The 25,108-nt window shown below is 35.7% G+C and overlaps 3 protein-coding genes and 1 pseudogene across 12 annotated transcripts in view; 1 reads left to right on the top strand and 3 right to left on the bottom strand.

Moving 5' to 3' along the window:
• Positions 1-2,036, bottom strand: part of LOC107673735 (CLIP-associating protein 1-like) — a 79,966-nt gene extending 77,930 nt beyond the window's left edge. For all 10 annotated transcript variants that reach the window (XM_016467477.1, XM_016467484.1, XM_016467481.1 and 7 more), the window contains exon 1: positions 1,937-2,036. The gene's annotated coding sequence lies outside the window, so the exon portion shown is untranslated. The remainder of the gene's footprint in view (positions 1-1,936) is intronic.
• Positions 2,037-3,222: 1,186 nt separating this feature from the next.
• LOC107673731 (MKI67 FHA domain-interacting nucleolar phosphoprotein-like) lies at positions 3,223-6,795 on the bottom strand (annotated as a pseudogene).
• Positions 6,796-7,816: 1,021 nt separating this feature from the next.
• Positions 7,817-15,350, top strand: LOC107673728 (high affinity cGMP-specific 3',5'-cyclic phosphodiesterase 9A-like). Its single transcript, XM_016467470.1, has 14 exons — positions 7,817-7,873; positions 9,136-9,208; positions 9,326-9,377; positions 9,821-9,923; positions 10,769-10,911; positions 11,022-11,081; positions 11,586-11,763; positions 12,277-12,399; positions 12,476-12,568; positions 12,977-13,044; positions 13,135-13,237; positions 13,411-13,515; positions 13,633-13,779; positions 15,151-15,350. Exons 1-14 carry the CDS (start codon positions 7,817-7,819, stop codon positions 15,325-15,327), a joined length of 1,482 nt encoding a protein of 493 aa, XP_016322956.1. The 3' UTR covers positions 15,328-15,350.
• Positions 15,351-19,389: 4,039 nt separating this feature from the next.
• LOC107673733 (voltage-dependent L-type calcium channel subunit beta-4) lies at positions 19,390-25,041 on the bottom strand. The gene is made up of 9 exons (XM_016467474.1): positions 24,712-25,041; positions 24,275-24,294; positions 24,040-24,120; positions 22,665-22,723; positions 22,467-22,576; positions 22,197-22,348; positions 21,988-22,083; positions 21,037-21,222; positions 19,390-20,411 (listed from the first exon to the last, which is right to left on the bottom strand). The coding sequence occupies exons 1-9, from the start codon at positions 24,749-24,751 to the stop codon at positions 20,148-20,150; spliced, it is 1,008 nt and encodes a 335-aa protein (XP_016322960.1). The 5' UTR covers positions 24,752-25,041; the 3' UTR covers positions 19,390-20,147.
• Between the last annotated feature and the right edge of the window lie 67 nt (positions 25,042-25,108).

Consider the following 25,108-nt stretch of genomic DNA (forward strand, 5'->3'; position numbering starts at 1 on the left):
GCGTTCACCGTGGATGAAACGGAGTCCAGCCCGGGGTCGTCACATGTGGTTGCTGCAAGCCTGCCGGCCGCTTCTTTGTCGAATCCGCCAGCCGCACTGTTCTCAAGCCCGCAGGCCTCCGCTCACTCTAGCCCGCCATGTGTTTCGTTGTGAAAGCGAAACTACTTTGTTTGGCCTTCCAAAAGAGGGGGCGTAACATTTCCATCACACGCTTGAGGTATTCGGCCAATCACAGACCGATGAGCTTTGTAAAAATCGACGCGTTTCAAAAAGGCGAGGCATAGAGGGGAAACAATAATGTACAGTATGTGGAAAATAATGTGTTTTTTTAACCTTAAACCGCATGAACACATTTCATTACACCAAATACACATAATGTTCTTTTTAGCAACATCATATGACCCCTTTAACAATGCACGATTTATTTTATGCAACAGTAAAACATGGCTGTTCACTTTCAGAAGTTGTAGTGATGCTTTCTTTTCCCTGAAATAATGTGAAACATATGTTGGTTATGTAATTTTTTAAAATATATTTTAATATAATTTAAATTGATTTTAGAAAAATAAATATTGTATCGCATATTGAATACCACATTTATTTATAATATTTAGCATGCCATCTCATATCGCTTTTTTTTTTTCAATATCGCACAGCCCTATTAAAAATTATGAATGTCCTGGTCACTGAGGTACATTAGTGTGTACAGTGGAGTACAAAAATACCGGTTTCAGGATCCCAAAATAATGTAAATACAATAAATACAATAATAATAATAAATTAATTTAAAAAATGAAGAACATTTTCAAAGTAAAATAAATAAGAAATATTTAAGATTCTGCACACAAATGCTCTTTATAACACTGTCAAATAAAATTGATCATTAGGTTTTGCACAATCTAACTCATGCAGCTCATCTAAACAAATACAAACAAATGTTTAACAAATCTCTTTTAAATTCAACTTTTTCCATGCAAATTGTGCATATAATATTATGATAAAATTTAGAAAAATGTAAAATAGAATGATTCACCATTGATCTCAGACATTTGGTCCTCACTGTATGTGTGTTTTCTGTCTTTACTGTCACAAGCGGTTTTGCTTTTGCTTAGTTTACACTACAAGTCTGTGCCTGTACTTCACGTATCTAAGCTACAGTACACAATGGTGGCAGGAGACCTTGCCTAGTCTCCTAATTCTCCATAGATCAGAATCACAGGAGTTCATCATTACTGAACTGTTATGTCACCTTAATGTAAAACACACACATTACATGATAATTCAGGACAAGCATGATTTACCTGTGCCTCCCTCAAACCACACATCACAGGCCTCTGATCGCAGATTAATTCATCTCTTTAGTGTTTAAGCATTAACACGTCAATCGGTTTTAAAACTAGATAACTAGTAAATCAACTAACCTGCTGGATCATGCAATAACCTATATACTCACCAGTACTGGGTGGAAATCTGATTGTAATTCAAAGCAAAATCACCGTGTATATACAACAGAACGAAAGAAAATTAATAATCAAAACAATACTCAAACAGAATATCATTTCAAGTGAATGACAGATCCTACATGTGCATCAATGTAAATTTACACTGATGCTCACGTAGTGACTGTCATTCACCCTAACGTAAATGAGATGCTTTACTCCGGAGTCCAGGCTTTAAAATACCTCATTTTCTTTTATATACGTTAAAATTTCAAATATCAACCCTCTTACGATGAAATCCGTATCCGTATTTCATAACCAAGTGTTTTCAGATTATGTCTGCATTAATTTGTTTCTTTTTCATTGATCATCTAGCCAGCTATGCTAGCTCTCACTAACGTTAGCCGATCGAATAAACTGTCAAAACTCCGGCGATTTACACAAAACCAGTACATGGAAACGACAAGCTTGGTTTAAATATTAGGTTATATACTCACTTTGCCGAATGTAGCGGTGGTTTCAGTGTGAAATGACACGGGTTAGGTTATTAAAGGTAAGCGAGGTTTGTCTCTCTAGTGCTGCTCCCGTGGACACAATGATGGAGCCGGAATGCGCATGCGCTAAACACCTCTGTTCTGTTACTGATTTAATGTAAAATCCGTTTACAGTTTTGGTACAAACGTTGCACCATGACAAAAAAATTTCATTTTATGCCATTATTATTGGTAGCCGTTGGAAAACAACGGCTAGCTTGTGCCCCTTTATTGTGTATGTACAGTATGTACGTTTTTTTGTACATACTGTTTTTGTAAAACAGGGCCAATTTTCTGCCCTTATATTTAGAATGTTATTCTACACAGTAGCCAACAGATATTTTGTTTACATCCGCATATTAGAAATCCTCGTTTCCCTGTCTCGCCGCCACATGGTCATTTTCCCTTGTGTATCTAAAACAATGAACCTTCATGGCAGGCCATTTTAACATTGATTCCTAAAAACTACCATCTATTTTACACTAATAGCCCATTTATTTTTAATAGCTAGCAAGTACTCCAATAGCAAATAGCATGTTTTTTTATTATTTTTTTTTAACTAGTTAAAGGGTTAGTTCACCCAAAAATGAAAATTCTGTCATTAATTACTCACCCTCATGTCGTTTCAAACCCGTAAGACCTTTATTCATCTTCGGAACACAAATTAAGATATTTTTGATGGAATCTGAGAGCTGTCTGACCCAAGTCCAGAAACGTAGCAAGGTGATGCGGAGACGAATTGTTGAATAAAGTCTTTTTTTTTTTTCTTTTGCGCACAAAAAGTATTCTCGTAGCTTCGTAAAATTACGGTTGAACCCCTGATGTCACATGGATTATTTATCTGATCTCCTTGCTACGTCTCTGGACTTGGGAACATTTCAGTTGTATTGGTGTCTATGCAGGTTCAGCCAGCTCTCAGATTCCATCAAAAATATCTTAATTTGTGTTTCGAAGATGAACAAAGGTCTTACGGGTTTGAAACATGAGGGTGAGTAATTAATGACAGAATTTTCATTTTTGGGTGAACTATTCCTTTAACAGATATTAGTTATTAGAAATTAATCAAATATGTATTCAAGTTGATTCTGGTAAACATTTTTAATTTTCCTAATAAGACTTCTATATAGAATTGTCATTATCTAGAAGTCATCATGATTAGTCGTTACATATCACAAATTAAAAAGAAAAAACTAGCGAGATACATATTTCTCTATATTGCACTAGTAAAATTTGAAAAGGAATCAGCAACAGTACAAACTAGAAAGAATAGTTCAACTCATTTGGGCATTTTGACATTTGCCATTACCCACAAAATAGTTGGGATAGTATATACAGAATATATACAGGATAATAATACAGAACCTGTTTAACTAGTTTAAACAATTAATAGCATTATTACTGCAATTAACATATTACTGTTGGTTCACTTAAAATAATATGTAAAATATACGTACGAAAGCAGACATCAGTACATTTTAAGCAACAAATTTTAAAATGGCTTGCCATAACATTAAACCTACAGCAATGGAAAACGACTCCTGGCTCCATCTAATGGTTATTCTGATAAATGCATTTTCATTGATCTTTATTTCTTCCATGATACTTAACTTATATGTAAGCATCTTCACCGCGACAATTTACACAAACCATTGTTCAGTCAAAATAGCTTTAAAAAGCAACAAAGAAATGTATTTGATCCACTTTTATGGGTTAAGCACATGTTTGACCAATATTGCAAAGCTGCATATCTGAAGATAGTACTAGACAATACATAACAAAATATTGTGTCAGAAATACAATGATATCCATCCTACCATTTAATTTTCAAATTAACACATTTTTTAATGTAACATAACATATACTTTGTGTATTACACAGTCAATTGGACTTTAGCAACCTCTCAGAGACCACATCGTACCCCATAAAGGCAATCGGTACATCTGCATAAAACACACCTCAAAACAGATGCCTGATAATCAGAATAACGTGTGTGATCCTCTTCTCCAGCCGCTGGGCAGGACTGAGAACTAAACGCATACAAATGGCTCTGAAAAAAAAGTGAGTCCGGTGTCCCTTCTAAAACAGGGATTTAAGTCTTTTTATTAGTCATTAAATTCTCCTTTTAAGCCGTATGCTCCTCTTCACCTTCCTCCTCTTCATCTTCACCTGACTCTTCCTTGCTATCTTCCACATTCTCGCTGTTTTCTGAAACGGATTTGGCTTTGATGACTATTTCGTCATCAACATCATCGTCCTCAACTCTGATCGACTTCCTCCTCTCCAAAACTGATGGGGTGCACACTGGAGTGACATCCTAAATGCAAACAAATAGTCTTTTAAACACTAGTAGCGCAAGACTACATATCCTAGTCATTTTCTGCAGTAACTGTTGGCACATGGGTTTCATTGTGAGTCACAGTGACTGACAATAAGCTTAAAATGTACCAGTTTCTGTCGGCACAGTTATCTTACTTCAGTCAACAGGTACAACTGAGGTAATTTTCAGTCTGTGCCAAGCATATGCCCACAAAATCAGTGCAAAAAAAGTAAAAAAAAAAACAAAAGAACTTTTTTTTTTTTTTTTTAATGAAATTCTTGAGCTTACCTCGCTGCATACTGAAACATTGGCTTCTAATTGGGCTTTCTTGGCTGGAATCGGAGCTGCCTGAAAGAAAAGAAAAAAAAAGACAAACTGGTCACACTAAAATACAACAATAAGCATCTTAAAGGAATAGTTCACGCAACAATAACAATTTGCTGAAAATTTACTCTACCATCCAAGATACACATGAGTTTCTTTCTTCTTTGGAACAGATTGAGAGAAATTTAGCATTACTGCCCTTGTTCACCAATGGATCCTGGATGAACTATTTCAATGGAGGAAGTGTTATTATGGACTCATATTTTGACTAGAAGTGATGGTCAAAATATGAGGTAAAACGACTTAATGGGGAATCTGTTACAAACATGCAGCTTTTCAGTTCACATGAGATTAAATGGACTGAGTCATGTGGATTATTATGTTTTTATCAACTGTTTGGACTTTCATTCTGATGGCACCCATTCACTGCAGAGTATGTAATGGTAAACTTATCTAAATCTGTTCAGATGAAGAAACAAACTCTTCTATATCTTGTATAGCCTAAGGGTGAGTACATTTTCAGAAAATTTTCATTTTTGGGTCATCTATTTCTTTAAATGTTCTGATTAGAAATTACAAAATAGTACTTACAAATCCTGGGAAATCATAGTCCATGCCCTTTGCCGCCAATCTCTTGCGTAGCTTAGACTCTTTGCTTAAAAGCTTTGTACCAACTTTCTTCAGATCATCTTCAGCATGCTGTTTGTTATAACGAGCAACTGCAGGCTGTTTTGGCTTCTTGAAGCCCAACCTGGAACCAACAAATAGCTTTTCATGGACCTTATCAGGTGGCACCACTTGACCTGAACAGGACAAAACACAGTAAAGTTTAGACAACATTATGTAAGAAAACATGCAAAACCTTTTACTCTCAACTTACACTATATGAGCCGTTCTCTTATAAGGTAGTTAGTTGTTCATGGTCTCAGCCGCAATCTTAGCAACCTCATCACTCCACAAATCCATGGCCTTTGCTCCGTCCGGTCTGCGAAAGAGGAAAGTTTAATAATACTTGCATTGAAATCTTCAAAGCAAGATATTGTTTACTGGTATGACTCGTGTGTTTATAGTGTTGGCACATTGGTTTCATTGTACAACAAAATGGAGTTGGCAATAAGCAAAAATGTACCTAATTACTGTCTGCACAATTATCTTATCCAAGGCAACAAATGCCAAAGATAATTTTCAGGCTGTGCCGTTATGTTATGTTAAACAGATAAATTAAATTTACATAAAAGTAAACACCCCAAATTCTAATGGAATTTCTATTAATATTTGGAAGCAACCCCAAAGGGATCAAGTTTTCTTTAAGAATCCTCTTAGAATCAAACAGGACCTTATGGGGTTAACTGAATTAATCCAAGAGAATCTTATGTTTCATTATAGAATTCCTATTAGAATTCTCATATTTTTTTCAAATAATCATTAAAATTGCATCAGAATCCCGTTAGGATTTGTATTCAGCCACTAATATTTACCTCTTTCTACATAACTTATAAAGTCATTGTGTGACAAAACAATGCTCGTCTAACCCAATTGATTGTAAAACGCGTAAAATACGACTACAAGCACGTCGTACCTTTTTACTCCTGGAAACTCTTGTTCGAGTGACTTTGCCAAACTGTCCAAAGTAAGATTTTAATTGAGGTTCAAACAATCCTCGAGGCAGATGACCAGCATAGAGTACTCCAGGAGAAAGCGGCTGACCCTGAGGGGGAAATCATAATTAATATCACATTCAGAAAAAAAAATGCTAGTAAGCTAACGTTAAACACACACAACAACTGAACAAAGTGCAAGCTTTATAGAGCAAATTAGTGTCGAATAAGAATTCGTCAATCCAAATAACCCTAATGGCTATTAATGACAACTAATTAAATGTCAAATTTAGCTGAAACCATGTTTCAAGGTGAAGCTAAATGATGGTCAGGCTAAACTGGAGCCACATGGCCACGCGTCATACCGTTTTAGGACGTTTCTTTACTTGCTGAACCGTCTTCTGAAACTCTGCATCTTCCTTTGGATTCAGAGCCAGCAGGTTTTTCGCCGGCTTCTCTGATGATTTGCCTTCTATCATTATTAAATATAAAATTGATAAAATAAATATAGCTATACGTTTTGGACGTGTGTCGTACTACCTCTCCTAAAACCACGTTGTTGCGCTTCTTTCAGGAAACTGCAAGGGTTCTTCTTCTTCTTCTTCTTCTTGGTGTTTAATGGCGGATGGCATACAACTTTTAGGTGCATTACCGCCACCTACTGATTAGGAGTGTGGATCAGGACCGTACTCTTCACTAAATTCTATTATATAATCCCGTGTCCTTTAAATAACGCATTAAAAATTGAAAGTTTTTATCCCCTGATTTATTCCCCAAAATGTTCATAAAATTAAGTTTTTCTTTATTTTCCTATTAAGAGCAGTATGGCCAAATCTAAGCCTTGAGGTTATAGTTTCCTCATGTCTATTTCTTCCTGTTACTCTGTACTTACCAACAACTCTTTGAATGCTATAAAACCATCTCCCTGTTCTTTCTTCTTCCCAATATTTCTGCCATCTATTAACTGCAAAGGTTCAAGAATACAATTCAAAATAAAAGTCCGCTATATCTACAGCATTTAAAAAAAATAATCATTTCTTACTTATTAATTTCTCTTTTCCCATTATTCTTATGATATAGGTTGCTGTTTTATAGTAATGTTTTAATGAATTAATATTTTTCACATATACATGAATAAAAATACTAACTAAATAACACTGAAACTTTATTATGGTTAACACACTTGCCTGACTTCCAGTGCGGTTTTACTGTGTTCGCTTGTTCATGCTTGTTCATCGTTTTACTAACTGCAGAAAATGCACTGATTTAAAATGTGAAAGAAAGAAAAAACATTATTAACACTAGTTGTTAACAAGGACTAGATTAATTTAAAATACATAAAAAATTAAATCAGGTGCAAAATTAATACATTTCAAGATAAATTTAAGGAAACATTTGCTTGTATCCATATTAACAGAAATACAGAGCAGGGTTGAGGATGAAGGGGGTGGACCCCACAGAGATGGTTTAAAAACGGGGCGGGGTTTTGAATGGATGATAGGCTGAATCACTGATGTAACACTGGACACATCGATCAGCAAAGGTGAGGGCGCAACAGATTATTATTACCTGTCATGGCAACTAACATAATTTATTTTACCGTGAATGGAAGACCAGAACAAGCTGAGTTTCCCATTGACTGTCCTGCACAAGATGTTAAAGGTAAGGATTGTCTCAAATATATTTCTCCTAGTCTAACTAGAATTTAATGAATTTATTATTATTGTTATTATTATTCGCTCAACAGTTCAGCATTCATCTCATTTCAATAAACTACAAGACTTTGGGTTATATTTCTATGTGTGCTTCAAAGGACAGCACACCAAAAACATTTTATAAAAACAATGTTATACATTTTATTTAAAAAGTATTCAATTAACATAAATTATTCAATATATAAAATTTAAGTATTATATAGTAATTATTTTTATATCATACAGATCATCAGATAAAAAGTGGTTTGTAAAAGCAGTCTTGCTCTATGAATGACAGCAGCTTTAATTCGTGTATCAACATCAAATAGAATTTCTTATATGAAATTATTCTTATATTTCTTATATGAAAAGGAGTTTTTGTTATGACCAAATTGGCTCTCTGCCCTCATTAGCTTTTATTCTGCTGAAAACAAGCTTGAGGACTCTTCTCATTCTCAAGGGCAATGACAACAGCCAGGCTTCTTTAATCAAGTCCTCTCAATTACAGCGAGCCCATATGAAGAGCTATTCTGTTGACCTGGACAGCTAATACAACATAAGGGATGCTCAGATGATGATCTTATTTTTTAATCTTTCTTTTTTATATGAGACTCCAATTCTCTAGAGAACTATCAGACTGCTAATTAACTTTTTATCTTCCATATTGACTCATGGGTGCATGGGTGAATTTGTAGTCACAGCTTGTGAGTCAGAAACAAATAAACTGTCATACTTCAGTTTGCCATCTTGAGTCACAGGTGGTGCAGACAGTCAGTTAGTCTTCAAGTGCCAAGCAGTGCCCTAAAGGAAACATATGGCATATTCAATACAAGTCACACATAATAAAGTGCTTTAATTGCATGACTTGAGGAAATTTCCATGTACCTCAGTTACGAGAATGAGAAATGTGATGATGAATTATATCTGCCACATTAATGAAAATGTGTGTGTGTGTGTGTGTGTGTGTGTGTGTGTGTGTGTGTGTGTGTGTGTGTGTGTGTGTTTTTCTCACTCTTGATGTTATAGTGTAACCCTTTCATTGATGTAACCCTTAAAACCAGCCTGCCAGATGGTTATTGTAAATGCATGTGCCCGCTGTGCACCATTTTCCTAATGCCACCGGGATGGCAGTAGCACTCAGATCTTTTCCGAGCAGCAGCTGAGGCAGGACCTCATGACATCCTAAAACTCTATAATACTAAAGGCAATATCATTAATATTTCCCCTCAGCTGGCCCCAAATAGTCCTCACTCCTGCTATAAACTGGAAGTGGTCGCTGCAGACTGTAACAGTGAGCTGTTAGGTATTCTCCACTTTAGCACTAGAGAGCTACTGTACTGATAAACCTATGAATAAACATAATGTGATAGATGCCACACATAACCTCTATATTTGGATCATGTTGAACTCTATCTTCTAGGCTCAGATCTGGTTGTTGCTCTGGGATTTGACCTCTCTTCTATGGAGAAAAGGTAAGGTTGGGAGATATTTGAAAGGCACACTCTCTGTATGACAAATTACTTAGAGTGACAGAATTTTAATTTTTGGTAATATTTAATAGCCATAAAAGTAGCATGCATGCATAAAACACCTATACTACCTTACAGAAATCACAGCATAAGAAATCACACCTGTCTGTGATGGTAGCATAAGAAGAGTCATGGTGGCCTGTGGCTTTTAGCAGTCAGAAAACTAGCCAATCAGAGAGATCCTCTGCCTGTCAATCATTTTGCACATTCATTATTACTGAACTGGTTGGCTGATGTGTCTTTAAGGATGGGGTTTTGATGAGAGAGCGGGGTTTTGGGGTTCACAAAATTGCTTGTAGTACATTTTATATGTGCCACAAAGTTTGGCTCTTATTTTATCCCAAAATACATGATAATAATGATCCAATCAAATTATTTTTAAACAGGTTACAGAGCCTGGAGAAAAGAATCCTAACTGAAGCAGCAGAGACTCCTGTCATTGTGTATGAGATGAAGAGACAGGTGGAGTCATTCAGAGAGAAACTGGAGGTATGAATGCTGAACTACTGTGTCTGAGATTTTCCATCTGCACCATTAAGGGAATTTAATGGATTCCATCTATAGCTTAATATTTTTGTTGAAGCAAGGATGGACTCAAATGATCAAAATTGACAGTAAAACATATTTAAACAGCATGTATATATATATATATATATATATATATATATATATAATTTTTTTATTTTTTTTACATTTAATACATTTAATTTAAAGAATTTCACATTTGAAATTAAAAAAATATATACAATTCACATACATGCATCATCTTTGCCAGCCAAACAATTCAGTATAATATATAAACTTTCTATTCATCAAAGAATAGAGTATGATTAGAGAACAGTTTCTACAAAAATATTAAACAGCCAAAATTGTTTTCAACATTGATAATAATAAGAACCGTTGTTAATATTTGAGCACCAATAATAATTTATAATAATTGAGCACCAAATCAGTATATTAGAATGATTTCTGAAGGATCATGTGACACTGAAGACTGTAGTAATGGCTGCTGAAAATTCAGCTTTGCCGTCACAAAAATAAATGACATTTGACCATATATTAAAATAGAAAATAATAATTTAAAGTTTTTAATAACATTTCACAATATTACAGTTTTAGTGTATTTTTGATCAAATAAATGCAGCCTTTGTGAGCATAAGAGATTTCTTTAAAAAACATTTAAAAAATGTTAATTTTTCCAAACTTTTGGATTTTGGTCTTACCATCTTTCTTCTTCTTTTTTTTTTTCTTTGACCAGTAAATATATTAAATAAAGGAAAGTTTTCAAGTACATTCATATGTCAAGCCCTATAACATGATGTCTTTCTCTGTAGAGTGTTGAGCACCTGAGCTGGTTGGGATTGTTTAAGGACATGTCAGAAGGCACCCACAAGCCCTCCCCTTTCTACCATAAAAGAACCCTGCGCAAGACCCGTGAGGAGTGTGAGCACGTCAGGGAAAAGTTCCTCCAAATGAGGTGACATTCCCGTCTCTTATGTGGAAGGGTGTAATATGCAATTGCATTTTTGAAAGAATCAAATATGCACAAAAGAAATAAAAGAATTGCTTCTGATTTACTTTCTGTAGTCCTCTGGAGGTTTCTGAAGAGGTGAGACAGTATCTTAAAACACCAACCTTTGATAACTGGTAAGTTTTTAATATATCTCTCACAAAACATGAAGCAGAAATGCACATACACACTTTCTTTTCCTTCTTATGTTCACCACACAGAATACTTCTGGCAATTCCCTATAATTATTTAACCTGGATATGACTTGTTTTTGTAAATAAACGGAAAACCAGGAGTCTTCCCAGTGGCTGCAGCCACATCAAAGTCCTGCACCTGTCATACATGAATAGGAAATTGTTAGTGAAGCAAAGCACAGCACTTCTAAATTAAGCATAAAGAACAAGGCGGAGATCATGCCTTTCATCTGCCCGAAGGGCCTCATATTAATATCAATGGCCCTGTTTGTGGTTTGCAAATCAAAAGCACTTCTTATGAGAGCAAAGGGCTGGAGCTCCGTGTTCATTAATGCAATAGTCTTCCAAGTGGACTTGTTGAAACCAGGCTTTAGCTTCAGATTAACACAACAAGATATGATTCCTTCTAAGGGGTAACAGGAAGATAAAGATTTTGTGCTGTTGTAGGCAATGGGAGGACGCTGAGATCATGGTGCTGCTCCAGGTGATGTACACAGATCTGGACTTCATCTCCACCTTCAACATTGAGCTGGACGTGCTGCAGCAGTTCCTTTATGAAGTGTACCGACGCTACAATAACATTCCCTTCCACAACTTCAAACACTGCTTCTGCGTCACTCAGATGGTAGCCTCAGCTTCAGGATTTCTTCCAATCACTCCAATTGTCCACTTCTCCATCTGCTTGATTAATAAATGTCATGCCTCAGACAGCCATCATTTCACTCATAGCACTGCTGCCAAACGTTAATTGTAATTTTACTGGAATCAGCTGTCTGTTTTCTTTAATTGTCCCATTAAGTCTCTATCCAATGGGTCATTGTTGTAGAGAAAGAGAAAATTATAGTGTGTGTGTAATTCATGTTTTTGAAGGTCAGTGAAGGTTGAAAGTCAGTCATCTGTCCATCCTTCCATCCTTGTGGGCCACATATATGCACATTATATTACCATATATAAATAATTTTATAACACATTATAATATATAAATTCATAAATGTTAATACATATAATAGATTAATTAAATAATAAACAATTCACATTTTGAATTTGTATTTGTATTTTTAAAATGATTTTGGGTTTCATCAACTGGCCCAACAGGAAAAGTCCTGACCACTAATATCTGTGTTCATCTGTTTGTCAGATGTATGGACTGATATGGCTAACAGATCTCAGAAGCGAGATGGACAGTATTGACCTCCTCATCATGCTAACCTCAGCCGTCTGTCACGATCTAGATCACACCGGCTACAACAATGCATACCAGGTGGGATAGCTGTTGTCTCAAGATTTGCTGCTTTTCAGTACACAGCATAAACTGATGGAAGTATGTCCTGTTTCAGATTAATGCACGCACTGAGCTCGCCTTGAGGTACAATGACATCTCCCCACTGGAAAATCACCACTGCGCTGTAGCTTTTGAAATCTTGGAAAAGGTCAAAAACTTTGGCTCTAAAGTTTTAGTAAACTTTATATTTTGAATGTTTAAGCTTATGGTAGAGAAATTAACATTCAATTCACGGGCAACAGCTCTGGTGGACATTCCTGCAGTCAGCATGCCAATTGCACGCTCCCTCAAAACTTGCGACATCTGTGGCATTTTGCTGTGTCATAAAACTGCACATTTTAGAGTGGCCTTTTATTGTGGCCAGCCTAAGGCACACCTGTGCAATAATCATGCTGTCTAATCAGCATCTTGATATGCCTCACCTGTGAGGTGGATGGATTATCTCGGCAAAGGAGAAGATTTAGACAGATTTAGTGTAATTCTGTACTATGGAGTATGTATGTATAGTATGCTCATTTTCTATATGCATGAAAAACCAACATTAATTATTTTTCAGACTGAAAGCAACATTTTCCGAAACTTGTCGACAGAGCAATTCAAAAGAATAAGAGAGGGCATAATTAAGTATATCATTTACTCTTCTATCATCTCAACAACCATATCCATATCAAACCAAAAACTAGGTCAAAACTGACCAGCTTCTCATCACTGCAGGTGTATTCTTGCCACTGATATGACCAGACATACTGAGATCCTCAACAAGTTCAAAGCCATTCTCCCTGTGTTTGACTTCAGCGACAAAGATCACAGAGATGTGGTAAGGACAGTGATATTCATAATGGTCAATCAATGATCAAACCAAGAAGACCCTAGCAACACCCTAACAACCACACATTTCACCCTAGCATCATGGTGGCCAGTTAAAAGCACTCAGCTTTTAGGGCTATTGTTGACGATGATCCACTTCCTGTCTGGCTGCTTCTTTCACAGTTGATGATGATCATGATTAAAGTAAGTGACATCTCCAATGAGGCGAGACCCATGGATGTGGCAGAACCGTGGCTGGACTGTCTGCTGCAGGAGTTCTTTAATCAGGTAAATATTGCTAACTTTGTTTAATAATCAAACATCTCCCAGTGTCACGTTGGGAGTACAATTTTCATTTGAAACAACAGTACTTTGTGCTTTTATGTTATCTAATGCAAAAAAAAGAGTGACATGGAGAAGTTGGAGGGTCTTCCTGTCACTCCGTTCATGGATCGAGACAAAGTGACTAAACCGTCTTCTCAGACTGGATTCATTCGATTCGTTCTCTTTCCGCTCTTCACTGAACTGGCCAATCTGTTCCCTTGTCTGGAGGTGAGGAAGTTCCCAGAGGAAAATCTTTGTGACATTCACTAAACATGAATAAGTTAGGAGAACTCAAACAATTTGAGGAAATCCATTACATAAAAAATGTAAAGGCAAGATACTATAGGCAAAACCACTATGTTTTCAGGCACTAGTCAGTTTTGAGATTTTGGCCAATTTTGCTTCCATAACATGCCTTCTTTCAGATTAGTGGAAAGAAAACATCCAAAATACACATTTAAGTGTTTATTTTATTACACGTCATATATTTGCATCTGTAGATTTCAGTTACCATGCAAAGATTTGAAGGCTGCTTTCTCAAAGTGAGCCTGAACTCTTCAGTAGCTCCTACATATTCCAAAGTTTACGGTTTTATTATATATTCTGAAGGTTTTTCACAGGGCCTTATTCATATAACATTCGCCTGACTTTTTATTCAAAACATTTTATTCCAAAAAAACATGTTGGATTTTTTTCCACCTGAATGTTTGTCAGTATTGTCTGATTTATAGAGTGATAAAAAGAGATATACAAAATCCCCTTTGTAAAAAAAACGTTAACTCTATGATGTAAACAAAATGAAACAAGAATTTTTGAACCTGGCTTCATCTGATGTTCAGATTTCTGTTCTTGAAATGTATGCAAGTTAGTGCATATTAAATATATGCCTCATTTGCATTTCCAAGCACACAGTTACAGAAAACATGCTATACAAAATGTAATGTCTTAAGGTACTGTAATTATAACAGTTTAAAAAATAAGTTAATTTCACTTGCCTTAAGTTAATCAACTTTGAGATTAAGTTTAAGATTTAGATTTTTTTCTATGCGAGTATGTTAAATAGCACTGAACTTGAAATGTTAATTAATCTAATTCATGCAGTTTGATTAACTGAGATCTGCCATGCTGTCTGGAAATAATTGAGATTATACAGAGATATAATATTGAAATTATTTTTGTTTTTTTAAGTGGTCGAGCACTACTTTTGTCTAATGTTGCTTTTAATTGTGAACAACAGTTGAAAATATGAATATTCCTTTATGCAATTCTTTGGCTCATTTTCCAGGTATTCTCAGAACAAACATTTCTAGCTCTTACACTCTTAAAAATAAAGGTGCTTCACGATGCCATAGAAGAACCTTTTTGTCTAAATGGTTCCATAAAGAACCTTTAACATCTGAAGAGCCTTTATGTTTCACAAAAGGTTCTTTGTGGCGAAATAAGGTTCTTCAGTTTACAAAAAGGTAAGAAAGAGATGGTTCTTTAAAGAACCTTTGACTGAATGGTTCTTTGTGGAACCAAAAATGGTTCTTCTATGGCATCGCTTGAAGAACCTTTTGAAGCACCTTTATTTTTAAGAGTGTACTTCTGACTTTACAGCAACACATCATTGACCCTGTGCAGAAAGCCCTGGATTATTACACAGAGATGGAGAAAGCTCTGGAGAGGGAGAAACAGAACTGGACCCAGAGTGAGAAGATGGTCAAGCCCAGCAACTTAAAAGAGCCAGAAGCTCATCCAGAACCTGGTGGAATGACAAAACCAGTCAACTTATAATCTAACCTCACACTGTTAAATGTTCATACTTATAATCAGAATGCAAGTTGAGTTTCAGAATTGTGCTTTAAGGCTTAAAGTAAACTTATTTATGCTACTTTTACTAAATGTGTATATATATATTCAAACAAGGGTTGAATAGTTTCACTACATATATACAAAATGATAATTACAAATAAAACATAATTACAAAGTGATTAATTAACTTACATTTTGCCTTTTTCTAATTTAATATAACATTTTTCATTACAGGTTATCAACATAAAAATGAATATCAGAATGTCGTATCTCACGCTTTTGCACTAATGACAGCATCTGAAATAAAACTACTTACTAAAAATACTAAAATCACAATGTCTGCTGAGAATTGTTTTTCTTTGTCAATAGTCTTGAAAATGAATGTAATTAAAAATGCAGTTACGCCAGAAGATGGCGCTACTAGAAGCTACAATTTCATAGGCATGAGAGAGGAGGCTATAAATGGAACTGTACCGTTAAATTATGAAAATAAGCGATTGTCACTGCTAATTACAGTATAGGAATTGTTATAAATATTGATTGAGTTTTGTCTCGGATTCTACTGTGCAACTGAAAATGTGCTATTGAAGAGTTGAGTGTCAAAAACAGAATTCATCACAGCACTCTTTTACATTCAAATTTATTTTACAAAAGAAAACTTAATTTTACACATATATTTCCCAAAAACCATATAGTGTCTCTTTAATCTGACGATGCAAATGGAATATCATGCATGCAGTTTTGCATTTCTCTCAAATACCGTCCTGCACAAGTAATACCCACAATCCCATTTGAACTCCATTTGAAGCCATTAAGTTGCAGAGGCAGGTAAAGCATTAGCATGCAGCACTGTACACATTTGCATAGTAAATGACTTTCACTTATTTTGGATTAATTTCTCATCGTCCTTTACCAACATGCCATTGCATGAAACAGAACTTTCACTGAGGAATTATTATTCTCAGGAAGGAAGGAAGGGGAAAAGGGTTTTATCGGGGCAGTGGTGTAATATAGGAAGTACATTGTTCGTTTTTTTTACAAAATGAATGAATTCTGATGAGTTGTTGACAATTTCCCACAAACAATCTAAATATAGGATGAAAATGCTTAACACACCTTTAAATGAATTAAGTTCACAGAGCTCTTAAAAAGAGGCATCGAAAGAAACCTTCTGTTTGCAAAAGTTGAAAAAAATAAATAAAACGTACCTTATTAAAAAGTTAAGGCATAAAGTTACTGGCAGGGAATGTGTTGACTGAAATTGAAAAAAATAGTAATATGAGTAATTAATAATAATACTAATAATAATAACAGCAATGGTGGTCCTGAGTGTTGGCTACAGTACTGACACCAAAAGTGACCAAAGGACCTTGAGATGTATGTTATGGAACACACACCAAAATCTGGGGGAAAATGTATATATATATATATAAACTATTAGTTACATTGAGGATGTCCACAAATAGAAGGTTTCATAAGGACACTAACTAATGTCTAGATTAACTTCTAAAAATGCTAAAAGTGTTTTTAATAGTCAATAGTAATAATAATCATGAATATTATTTCAGAACAATACTGTCAACTGGTTCCTAATTAGCTCTTTATACATTTATAGTGTGAATCCTCACATTCTATATGCTTCTGAGAATGTTACTGAACCTGCTTTAAACAAGACAACAGAATATTATGTTTTTTTCTTTTATAGTTTATGAAATATTGCACATGGATAATGGCGTGGGCAGGAGAAACGGGAGTGGCAGTGATCAGGGAATAAGGACACTTTACCCAAACTACATCGACTTCTACTGGCCCCTCAACTGCAGCAAGAAACTTAAAAAAAAACGTTTACTGAATGCTTTCTAATGCTACGAATTGTTTATACTGAAAATAGCCTAGTATGAACAGACAGAGTTTCTTTCCTACTGGTTCTGCACACGGCAAATCCAGTAGTTTATTACTAAAGCTACCTCTTCAGAACTGCTCACATGTAGAACTTACAGCAGAATGGAAACAGAATAAATCGAATCATTTCCACACCAAACATATAGTATTAACACTCAGATATGATTCAACCTCAACTATATGAAGCCACTGAAGGATATGGACCAAATGCTTTTTGCAACACAGAAAGTATAAAACTGATTCGACACTGCTTTTGTTCTCTCTCTGAGCATTACAAACACACAGCGATCTCTGTGAGAGGAAACACTGTACAACACAACACAATTAAGGTAATCAAATCAGATTGCAGAACTGTTGTGATTTGCAGTACCAAGAAACGAGTCGAGAAAAATGCAAATGTCAAGATCCAGACAACATTTAAATAACTGTGCTAACATCAATTACAAGCATTGTCTGGAGCTGTTTATGAAACATATTTAGCATTTTTCATTGAATAAATGAAAATGAGATGGAGACATATCTAATACACTAGAAAACAAAATCTGATGTTTTTTGTCAAAATCACAAAACCAAGTAGTTTTGCACATGCGAAGGCAGGAATGACACCTGATTTGTTCATCTGAGCACTTCAGTGTGTGTGAACAGCTTTTGCAAACAGGCCTGATGAAAACAACTAAAGACATTTTTTTACAGATAAAGCTATCAAGCAAAACAAACAATAAAAAAAGCATTTCCTTTTATAGTTTTTATGTTGTATCTTAGTCTAAAGTCTAATTTGAATTCCAATACTAAGTGTACCTGCTATGGCAACCAGTAACTATACTATAGGTCAGGCACGCACTAAATAGTTCAAGACTAGTAGCAGTCGTAATAATCGATGACTTGTTTCATAAAGCTTAATAGAACAGAGAAACTTTATGGTGATCCACAGACCTGACTCTGGGTACGTTTACACGACAACAATGTACTAAAAACATAAAAGTTTTTTCTTCGCATTTTTGAAATGTTTCGCGTATAGATGACAACATTATCAAAACGATCCCCGCTCACATTGATACTAAAACGCTGTATTATTCATGCCAGGACAGTAGTTGGCAATGTCACTTTGTAAAGAAACTCTACGCAAACACGTAATATGCTTGCGCATCACCGTTATCACAAATTTGTGTAGTTTACACAGAGGCGATAATGGTATCGTTTTCAAAAACTTGCACTTTGATTTCAAAAGTTTGCGTTTACAGGCCCCCAAAAGGCCATTGTCATGTAAACGAATGGCCAAAACGCTTAAAACATTGGTTACACTTTATTTTAAGGTGTCTTTGTTACAGTGTAATTATACATTCAAGTACTGAGTAATATTAATTAACAACATGTACTTACTATATGGTTAGGGTTAGGATTAGTGTTTGGCTTAGGGTTACTTGCATGTACTTATGCATAATTAATTGTTATTGTAATAGTAAGTACATGTAACATGTGTAACAAGGCCACCTTAAAATAAAGTGTTACCAAAACATTTTCCATTTTTAGTTGAAAATGGTGTTGAGTAAAAGCTGCCACATATTTTAATGACACAGGCTACTGTGCTGTTTCAGTCAGAAAACAAGAGTGTGATATGAGCTCAACAAAACCCCTGAGAATCTGAGAAAACATGCTCAGGCCACATTTCACCAAAAATAAATAAATAAATAAAACCCTATATATAGCATAAAGAAAAAATGTATTATAATATTTGAATGATAATTAAGCACATTTTACTCTCAAATTCTTATTCATTACCATAATATGTATAGTATTTTTTTTAACCATTATTTTGAAATGAAAGGCAATACAACAAATACTATCATGATGCATAATTCTTTACAATGCAAACAAAAAAATCTGTTTTTACAAAATCATGAGCTTCATTTTCATGAAAAAATGTCACAATGCAAGTTTTGATGGTCCTAAAACACACTTCATTGTATTAATATTGTTTATACTTATATTTATTTTTAAATTTAGATGATTTCTTTCTAGATGATTTCCATAATCTGGAAATCTTGTAAGGTTTCATGAGATTTGTTCTTTTACTATTACAACCAAGTAATAAAGTAATTTAAAATGATAAAATCTACCTGATACTGGTACTCTGGCATACTTTTTTGCAACAACATCCCACTTGTAGGCCTGGGCAAAGCGCTGAGTTGAACTAGGCATTATGGTGTATGTAAAAAGGGATAATTTGTTGCTATCTTTTGTGTTTTGCTCAGAAGAGTGTGTTGATACTATCTGCAGATATCATTACGAAAATAGACAGCGGGAAAAGAAACCTCTTGGAGTTTGGCACCTATGAAGAATTCCTGCTTCGTACCTGAGGCTGCTTGGGGAAAAGAAGAGACCATATAAAATACTAAGATAGGAAGAAACAAAACAGCAAATGCATTCCATTGGCTACTGAAATCTTGCAAAAAGGCTCTGTGCTGATTGGCTCTTGGCACTGTTGAGCATTTCTGCATGCCGGCACTAGTTCAGGGTGAAAATTAGCATGACACCAAGAAACGTCCTGCAAATATAGACAGTGCAGGGCTTTGGTTAGCAATTAGACGCAGGGCTTAGGCCTCTACTAGGAGAACTTGGATGGACCAGATGGTACTATAGCTGTCACTCCTCCAGGAGAGCATCTTAACTCAACCATTGCAGATAAAATCAGCACCTCCAACTGCCTGACAAGAGATGCGCAAGGGCTGCAAACAACTGCCTTACATAGACGGAACGGGTGCTCGGATTTTGCTTTTAGTTAAAATGGCCCATAGATGGGGACCTGTGTCAGAGTGAACGCAATGCACTGCATTTACAGAAAGGGTTTACACAATTACATGAGGTTTATCTCATAGCTCTGGCTGTAGTGGTTTGGACGTTCAGAGTATGTGCCGTGATTCGTTACTGTAGCCCCCAGGGGAGCCCTGGTTGCGGTGAGGTTTGTACGCGTCTTGATAGGGATCATGGTAGTCCTCCTCTACCAGAGGGTAGTGGTCTCGACTTTGCTGGGAGCTGGAGGACAGGCGGTTATGACTCTTCTTTTGCCGCTCGTTGTTGTGGTAGTTCTCATCGGAGGTCATCAAGCTGCGCCGCTCCATTGGAGAGTTGTCACTGATATGATTGCTGTTTTTATTTCTTTGGCTCTGTTGAAAGGTTACCGATATTAGCAGCGAAACCAATATAGTACAATTCAAAATAAATCCACACCGTATTAGGCATTTACTTTCAATCATGTTACTACATACAGTAAGTTAACAATTTCTGTAGAAAAAAATTAGGTAAAAAAAAAAAAACTTAATTCAAGCACGCATAAACATAATATTTGGTAACACTTTATTTTAAGGTGTCCTTGTTACACATGTTACATGTACTTACTATTATAATAACAATTAAATTATGTATTATTACATGCAAGATACCCTAAGCCAAACCAATCCTTACCTTAACCATATAGTAAGTACATGTAGTTAATTAATATTACTCAGTACTTATATGTATAATTACACTGTAACAAGGACACCTTAAAATAAAGTGTAACCTAATATTTCAATTTACTTAATTTATACCATTCTATGAGCATTTTTTGTTCCTGAAATTTAATGCAAATCTCAAGTAATCTCTGAAATCTCCAATTCATTCCTATGGTACGTTCTATAAAGCTTGTGATGGCAACAGTAACCAAGGGGGCGGAGCTTAGCAAGGAGTTTCCACACATTTTAATCAACATATTTTGGAATATTTAAAACTGAGTCCCAAGTCTCCACTCACCTGTAGTCCAGAGACGGCTGTGGGGTATGGTGAGAGCACAGTGGATCCCAGGTTGCGGCCCAGCAGAGAGTTCAGAGGAGTGCTGAGGGAAGTGTGAGTTGCACGCCAATATGCCTCCATATACTCAGCCAGATGTTCACATGCATCCTCGAGCTGGTTCTCATCCAAAATTATGTCAAACATTTCCTGGAACAGGGCAGGAACAGCATTGTAGTCAGTGTTTTTTATGTCACATCCTTTATTTTCAATGTCTTCCATTCAACCACCTCGCTCTATTTTGACATAACTTTTTACAGCCCAATCCAACCTCGATTAATAAAAATCACATTTTTGTTTTACTGAATATCCTGTGTTACTCTGAGTCTGACAAAAAGTCTGGAGTCTTTTTGTTTGTTTTTTGAAAGAATACCTTTATTCAGCAAGGACACATTAAATTGATCAATGAAGATATTTATAAAATTACAAAATATTTCTATTTCAAATAAATGCTGTTAATTTTAACTTTATATTTATCAAAGAATCCTGAAAAAAAAGATGCTTCCACCACAAAAAGTACTAAGCAGCACAACTGTTTTCAACATTGATAATAAGAAAAGTTTCATGACCAGCAAATCAGCATATTAGAATGATTTCTGAAGGATCACGTGACTAAAGACTGGAGTAATGTCTGCTGAAAATTCAGCTTTACCATCACAGAAATAAATTACATTTTAAAATATATTCAAATAGAAAAGTTATTTTAAATTGTAATACTATTTCACAATATTACTGTTTTTACAGTTCTTTTAATCAAATAATATCAGCCTTGGAGAGCATAAAAGACTTCTTTCAAAAGCATCTTACTGACCCCAAACTGCTGAGGGATAGTGTATTTCAGATTATGAGAGTAAAATGGGTTGCAAACACTTTAAAACAGAAGAATCGGTCTGTTATGTTATTCTGGATACTCACTGGAGGACACTGAGCTAATTTGTCTGCTGCCACCAGTTGTACATTTAAATGCTTGCTTTGAGACTTCCCTCGTGATTTGATCAGCCGTTGCAATACCTGTAAGCACGCACATGCAATAACTATTGACAATTTAACATCATTTAACTAACAGATATTGTTAATACATTGTTACATAATACATTGTTAATAAAGGACTGTAACCTTGTTACCTTAGGAGAAGACACTTTGACATGGACAGTAATGGGAGCTAAAGATGTCTTGATGAGCTGGGCTGGATGGTTGATCGTGTCGGCATCCAGCACAACCAGCTGAAGGGATCTGGCCAATTCAAAGATTCGCTCGATCTCACTCTGAACCTCCGCTGTCAGAAAGAGGAACCATTCAGCATGATGTCAACATGCTGATTTAGAAGCAGTAAACATGTCCAACATTAATTAATTAACTTGAATTCAGTTCAAAATAAATATTAGCTGACATACCCAGGTTGGATCTGGTGTTGGATCTCTCAATGATAGCTCTCTTACTAGGGTTATTCAGCACAGATCTTTTGGCCAAAGAGATGTCTGCGGTTACTCTTGTGATTGATATCCTGGAATTAGGAAATGAATGTAGTGAAATCTACCACATGTACAGTAAAATTATTTCAAATCCACAACAGATTAAAAGCTGTCCCTCACCTGCCTTCAAACCTGTGTTTCAGGAAGTCAAAGAGTGCTTTCTGCATCATATCTGTCACCTGTGTTCAAACCCATGGGGAGAGGAGAGTAAACACAATTATGAGCAAAAAGGAGATTTTTATTTGAAAGATTCATTGGAAAAACTGAGGAATATATCTACTTTACTTAAACAGCATCCAGTCAGGAAATAACAAATAAGTGCAGTCTGTCTTAAAGTAGTTCACCCAGAAAATTTGGTTTACTCATTCCATACCATTCAAGATGCAGATGAGTTTGTTTCTTCATCGGAACAGAATTGGAGAAATGTAGCATTACCTCACTTGCTCAACAATGGATCCTCTGCAGTGAATGGGTGCCGCCAGAATTAGAGTCCAAACAGCTGAAAAAAACATCATAATATTCAACAAGGAATCCACACCACTCCAGTCCATCAGTTAACATCTTGTGAAGTAAAATGCTGCATGTTTGTAAGAAACAAATCCATCAATAAGGCACACAAAATATAGCCCATAATCCATAATAATAACGCTTCCTCCTGTTGTCCTCTCACATCAAAATCACAATGTTAAGAACTGTTTTGGACTGTTTTCGCTTGCAAACGGTGATGGATCTGTGCCTATTTCTCACTTGATTCAGACAAGACGACTTTTCACTGGAGAAAGCAATATTATAGATAGAGGATTCATATTTTAGCTGTAAGCAATGTTTTGAAGAAAAAAAATGGATCTTGATGGATTTGTTTATTACAAATATGCAGATGTTCGCTTAACAAGACATTAATTGATGAACTGGAGTTAGGTGGATTACTTGTGCATTATTGTGATGCTTTTATCAGCTGTTCGGACTCTCATTCTGACGGCACCCATTCACTACAGAGGATCCACTGGTAAGCAAGTGATGTAATGCCAAATTTCTCCAAATCTGTTCTGATGAAGAAACAAACTCATCTTGGGAGAACTAATCTTTTAAATAATTTTTGTAACAGAGCAGATGACATATATTCTTGAATAATGAGCTGAAATGATCAAACACAGCTGTTTATCTTTCACAAATCAATCATGATATGCTCTCCAAGATGCATGACTAGACATTTAGTCTAATATTCAGATGGTTCATGCTAACACACTTGTCACGCTGATTTCAGGGATGGTGGTTATGTTTTTTTCCCCCGTTTCTAATTTCGAACCATGCTCCATTTTTGAGACTGGCATGTTGTACCCAGAAGGTTGTTGCCTTGGCAACTCTGCTTGGAGATGATGACTGCTATTCAGTGACAAACCGACATCCCCTCTCGCTTGCTGCTTAAGAAGTGATGCCCTGGTTACCATGTCTAAATATACACATGCATACACCATAGGGATTGGGGGAGGCCTACCTCATATCCCTTAAGTGATGGCCCAACTAAGACCACCGGCCTCATGGATGGGACCACATCGTATGGAGGAATGTGCTCGGCCTGCAATATAACAGCGATTTAGATGTGAAACAATATGCTGTTTATTTGCAATAGCCCCATGAACACTGCAATAGTTCGAAACTGCAGTTTATTACAATAGTAGGGCTATTTTATAGAATATATAGAACTGACAAATAAAATACAGTTAACTCACCACTTTCTGTTTCTGTTTACCTGTGATGATGGAAAAGAGGAATTTTAAAAAGTAGATTAAAACAAGCCACAAAAACAATACATCAAAATCAGATGCATCTTTTCTCTATTTAAAATTAAATAAAATAAAATTCAGAAATTTTCAGTGCCTAACACCTAGGCCTGTATGCTTTTTAATATTATACTAAATGTCACTGGGCAACGCAGCTTCTACAGATTGTGTTTCTCAGCCATATTTGTTTTGTGTCAAGAGGTAATAACAATTTTGACACTTCATATCTTGCAATAACAGCCTTAAAAAGGACAGACAAGTTTTTCCCTCAGTTGCTACTGGAAAATGTCCATTCATTCCTTAATTTATGTGAACATTTTATAAAACCAGCCTATAAATTAGAAGTGAACTGGAACCCTTCACTAAGTCTGAAGAATGAAGCTGACCTGCAGAAGCAGGGTTGGGCTTGAAGGTGCCTGACACCATCTCACCCAGGCTGGAAGAGGAGTTCCCACTGGACTTCCTATAGGAATAAAGAACAGGGAATGGTGTTAATTAAGGACTGTGTTCAGAATGGAATATTTTAGGACACTCAAAAGGGATCACAGATGACAAATAGCTAAGAAAAACCGTGGCAGGTGTCGAGTTAAAAGTATGCACATTTCCTACCTTATTTGTAAATGAAATTCATCTCCAATCCTTCTTCTATCGTTTCAAGTTTATCCATTATTCGAATGCAAGAAAAATATAGCTGGTTTTCCAAGTAAAAACCACCAAATAACGTTTACACGTAATTACATTATGATACGTAATCAGAGGGTGGGGAGATGGGGGGATTCCCCC

This window comes from Sinocyclocheilus anshuiensis, unplaced genomic scaffold, assembly GCF_001515605.1.
Source record: "Sinocyclocheilus anshuiensis isolate Anshui unplaced genomic scaffold, SAMN03320099.WGS_v1.1 scaffold808, whole genome shotgun sequence".
NCBI lineage: Eukaryota > Metazoa > Chordata > Actinopteri > Cypriniformes > Cyprinidae > Sinocyclocheilus > Sinocyclocheilus anshuiensis.

Excerpts from the sequence above, each read along its gene's own strand:
- LOC107673733 (XM_016467474.1), bottom strand. The coding sequence starts at position 24,751 with ATGGTGTCAGGCACCTTCAAGCCCAACCCTGCTTCTGCAG. Across the intron at positions 22,724-24,039 it reads CATCACTTAAGGGATATGAG|GTGACAGATATGATGCAGAA; the intron begins GTAGGCCTCCCC and ends GTTTGAACACAG. Across the intron at positions 21,223-21,987 it reads AATTAGCTCAGTGTCCTCCA|GAAATGTTTGACATAATTTT; the intron begins GTGAGTATCCAG and ends GCCCTGTTCCAG.
- LOC107673728 (XM_016467470.1), top strand. The coding sequence starts at position 7,817 with ATGGAAGACCAGAACAAGCTGAGTTTCCCATTGACTGTCCTGCACAAG. Across the intron at positions 10,912-11,021 it reads GAAAAGTTCCTCCAAATGAG|TCCTCTGGAGGTTTCTGAAG; the intron begins GTGACATTCCCG and ends TACTTTCTGTAG. Across the intron at positions 11,764-12,276 it reads GCTTCTGCGTCACTCAGATG|ATGTATGGACTGATATGGCT; the intron begins GTAGCCTCAGCT and ends TCTGTTTGTCAG.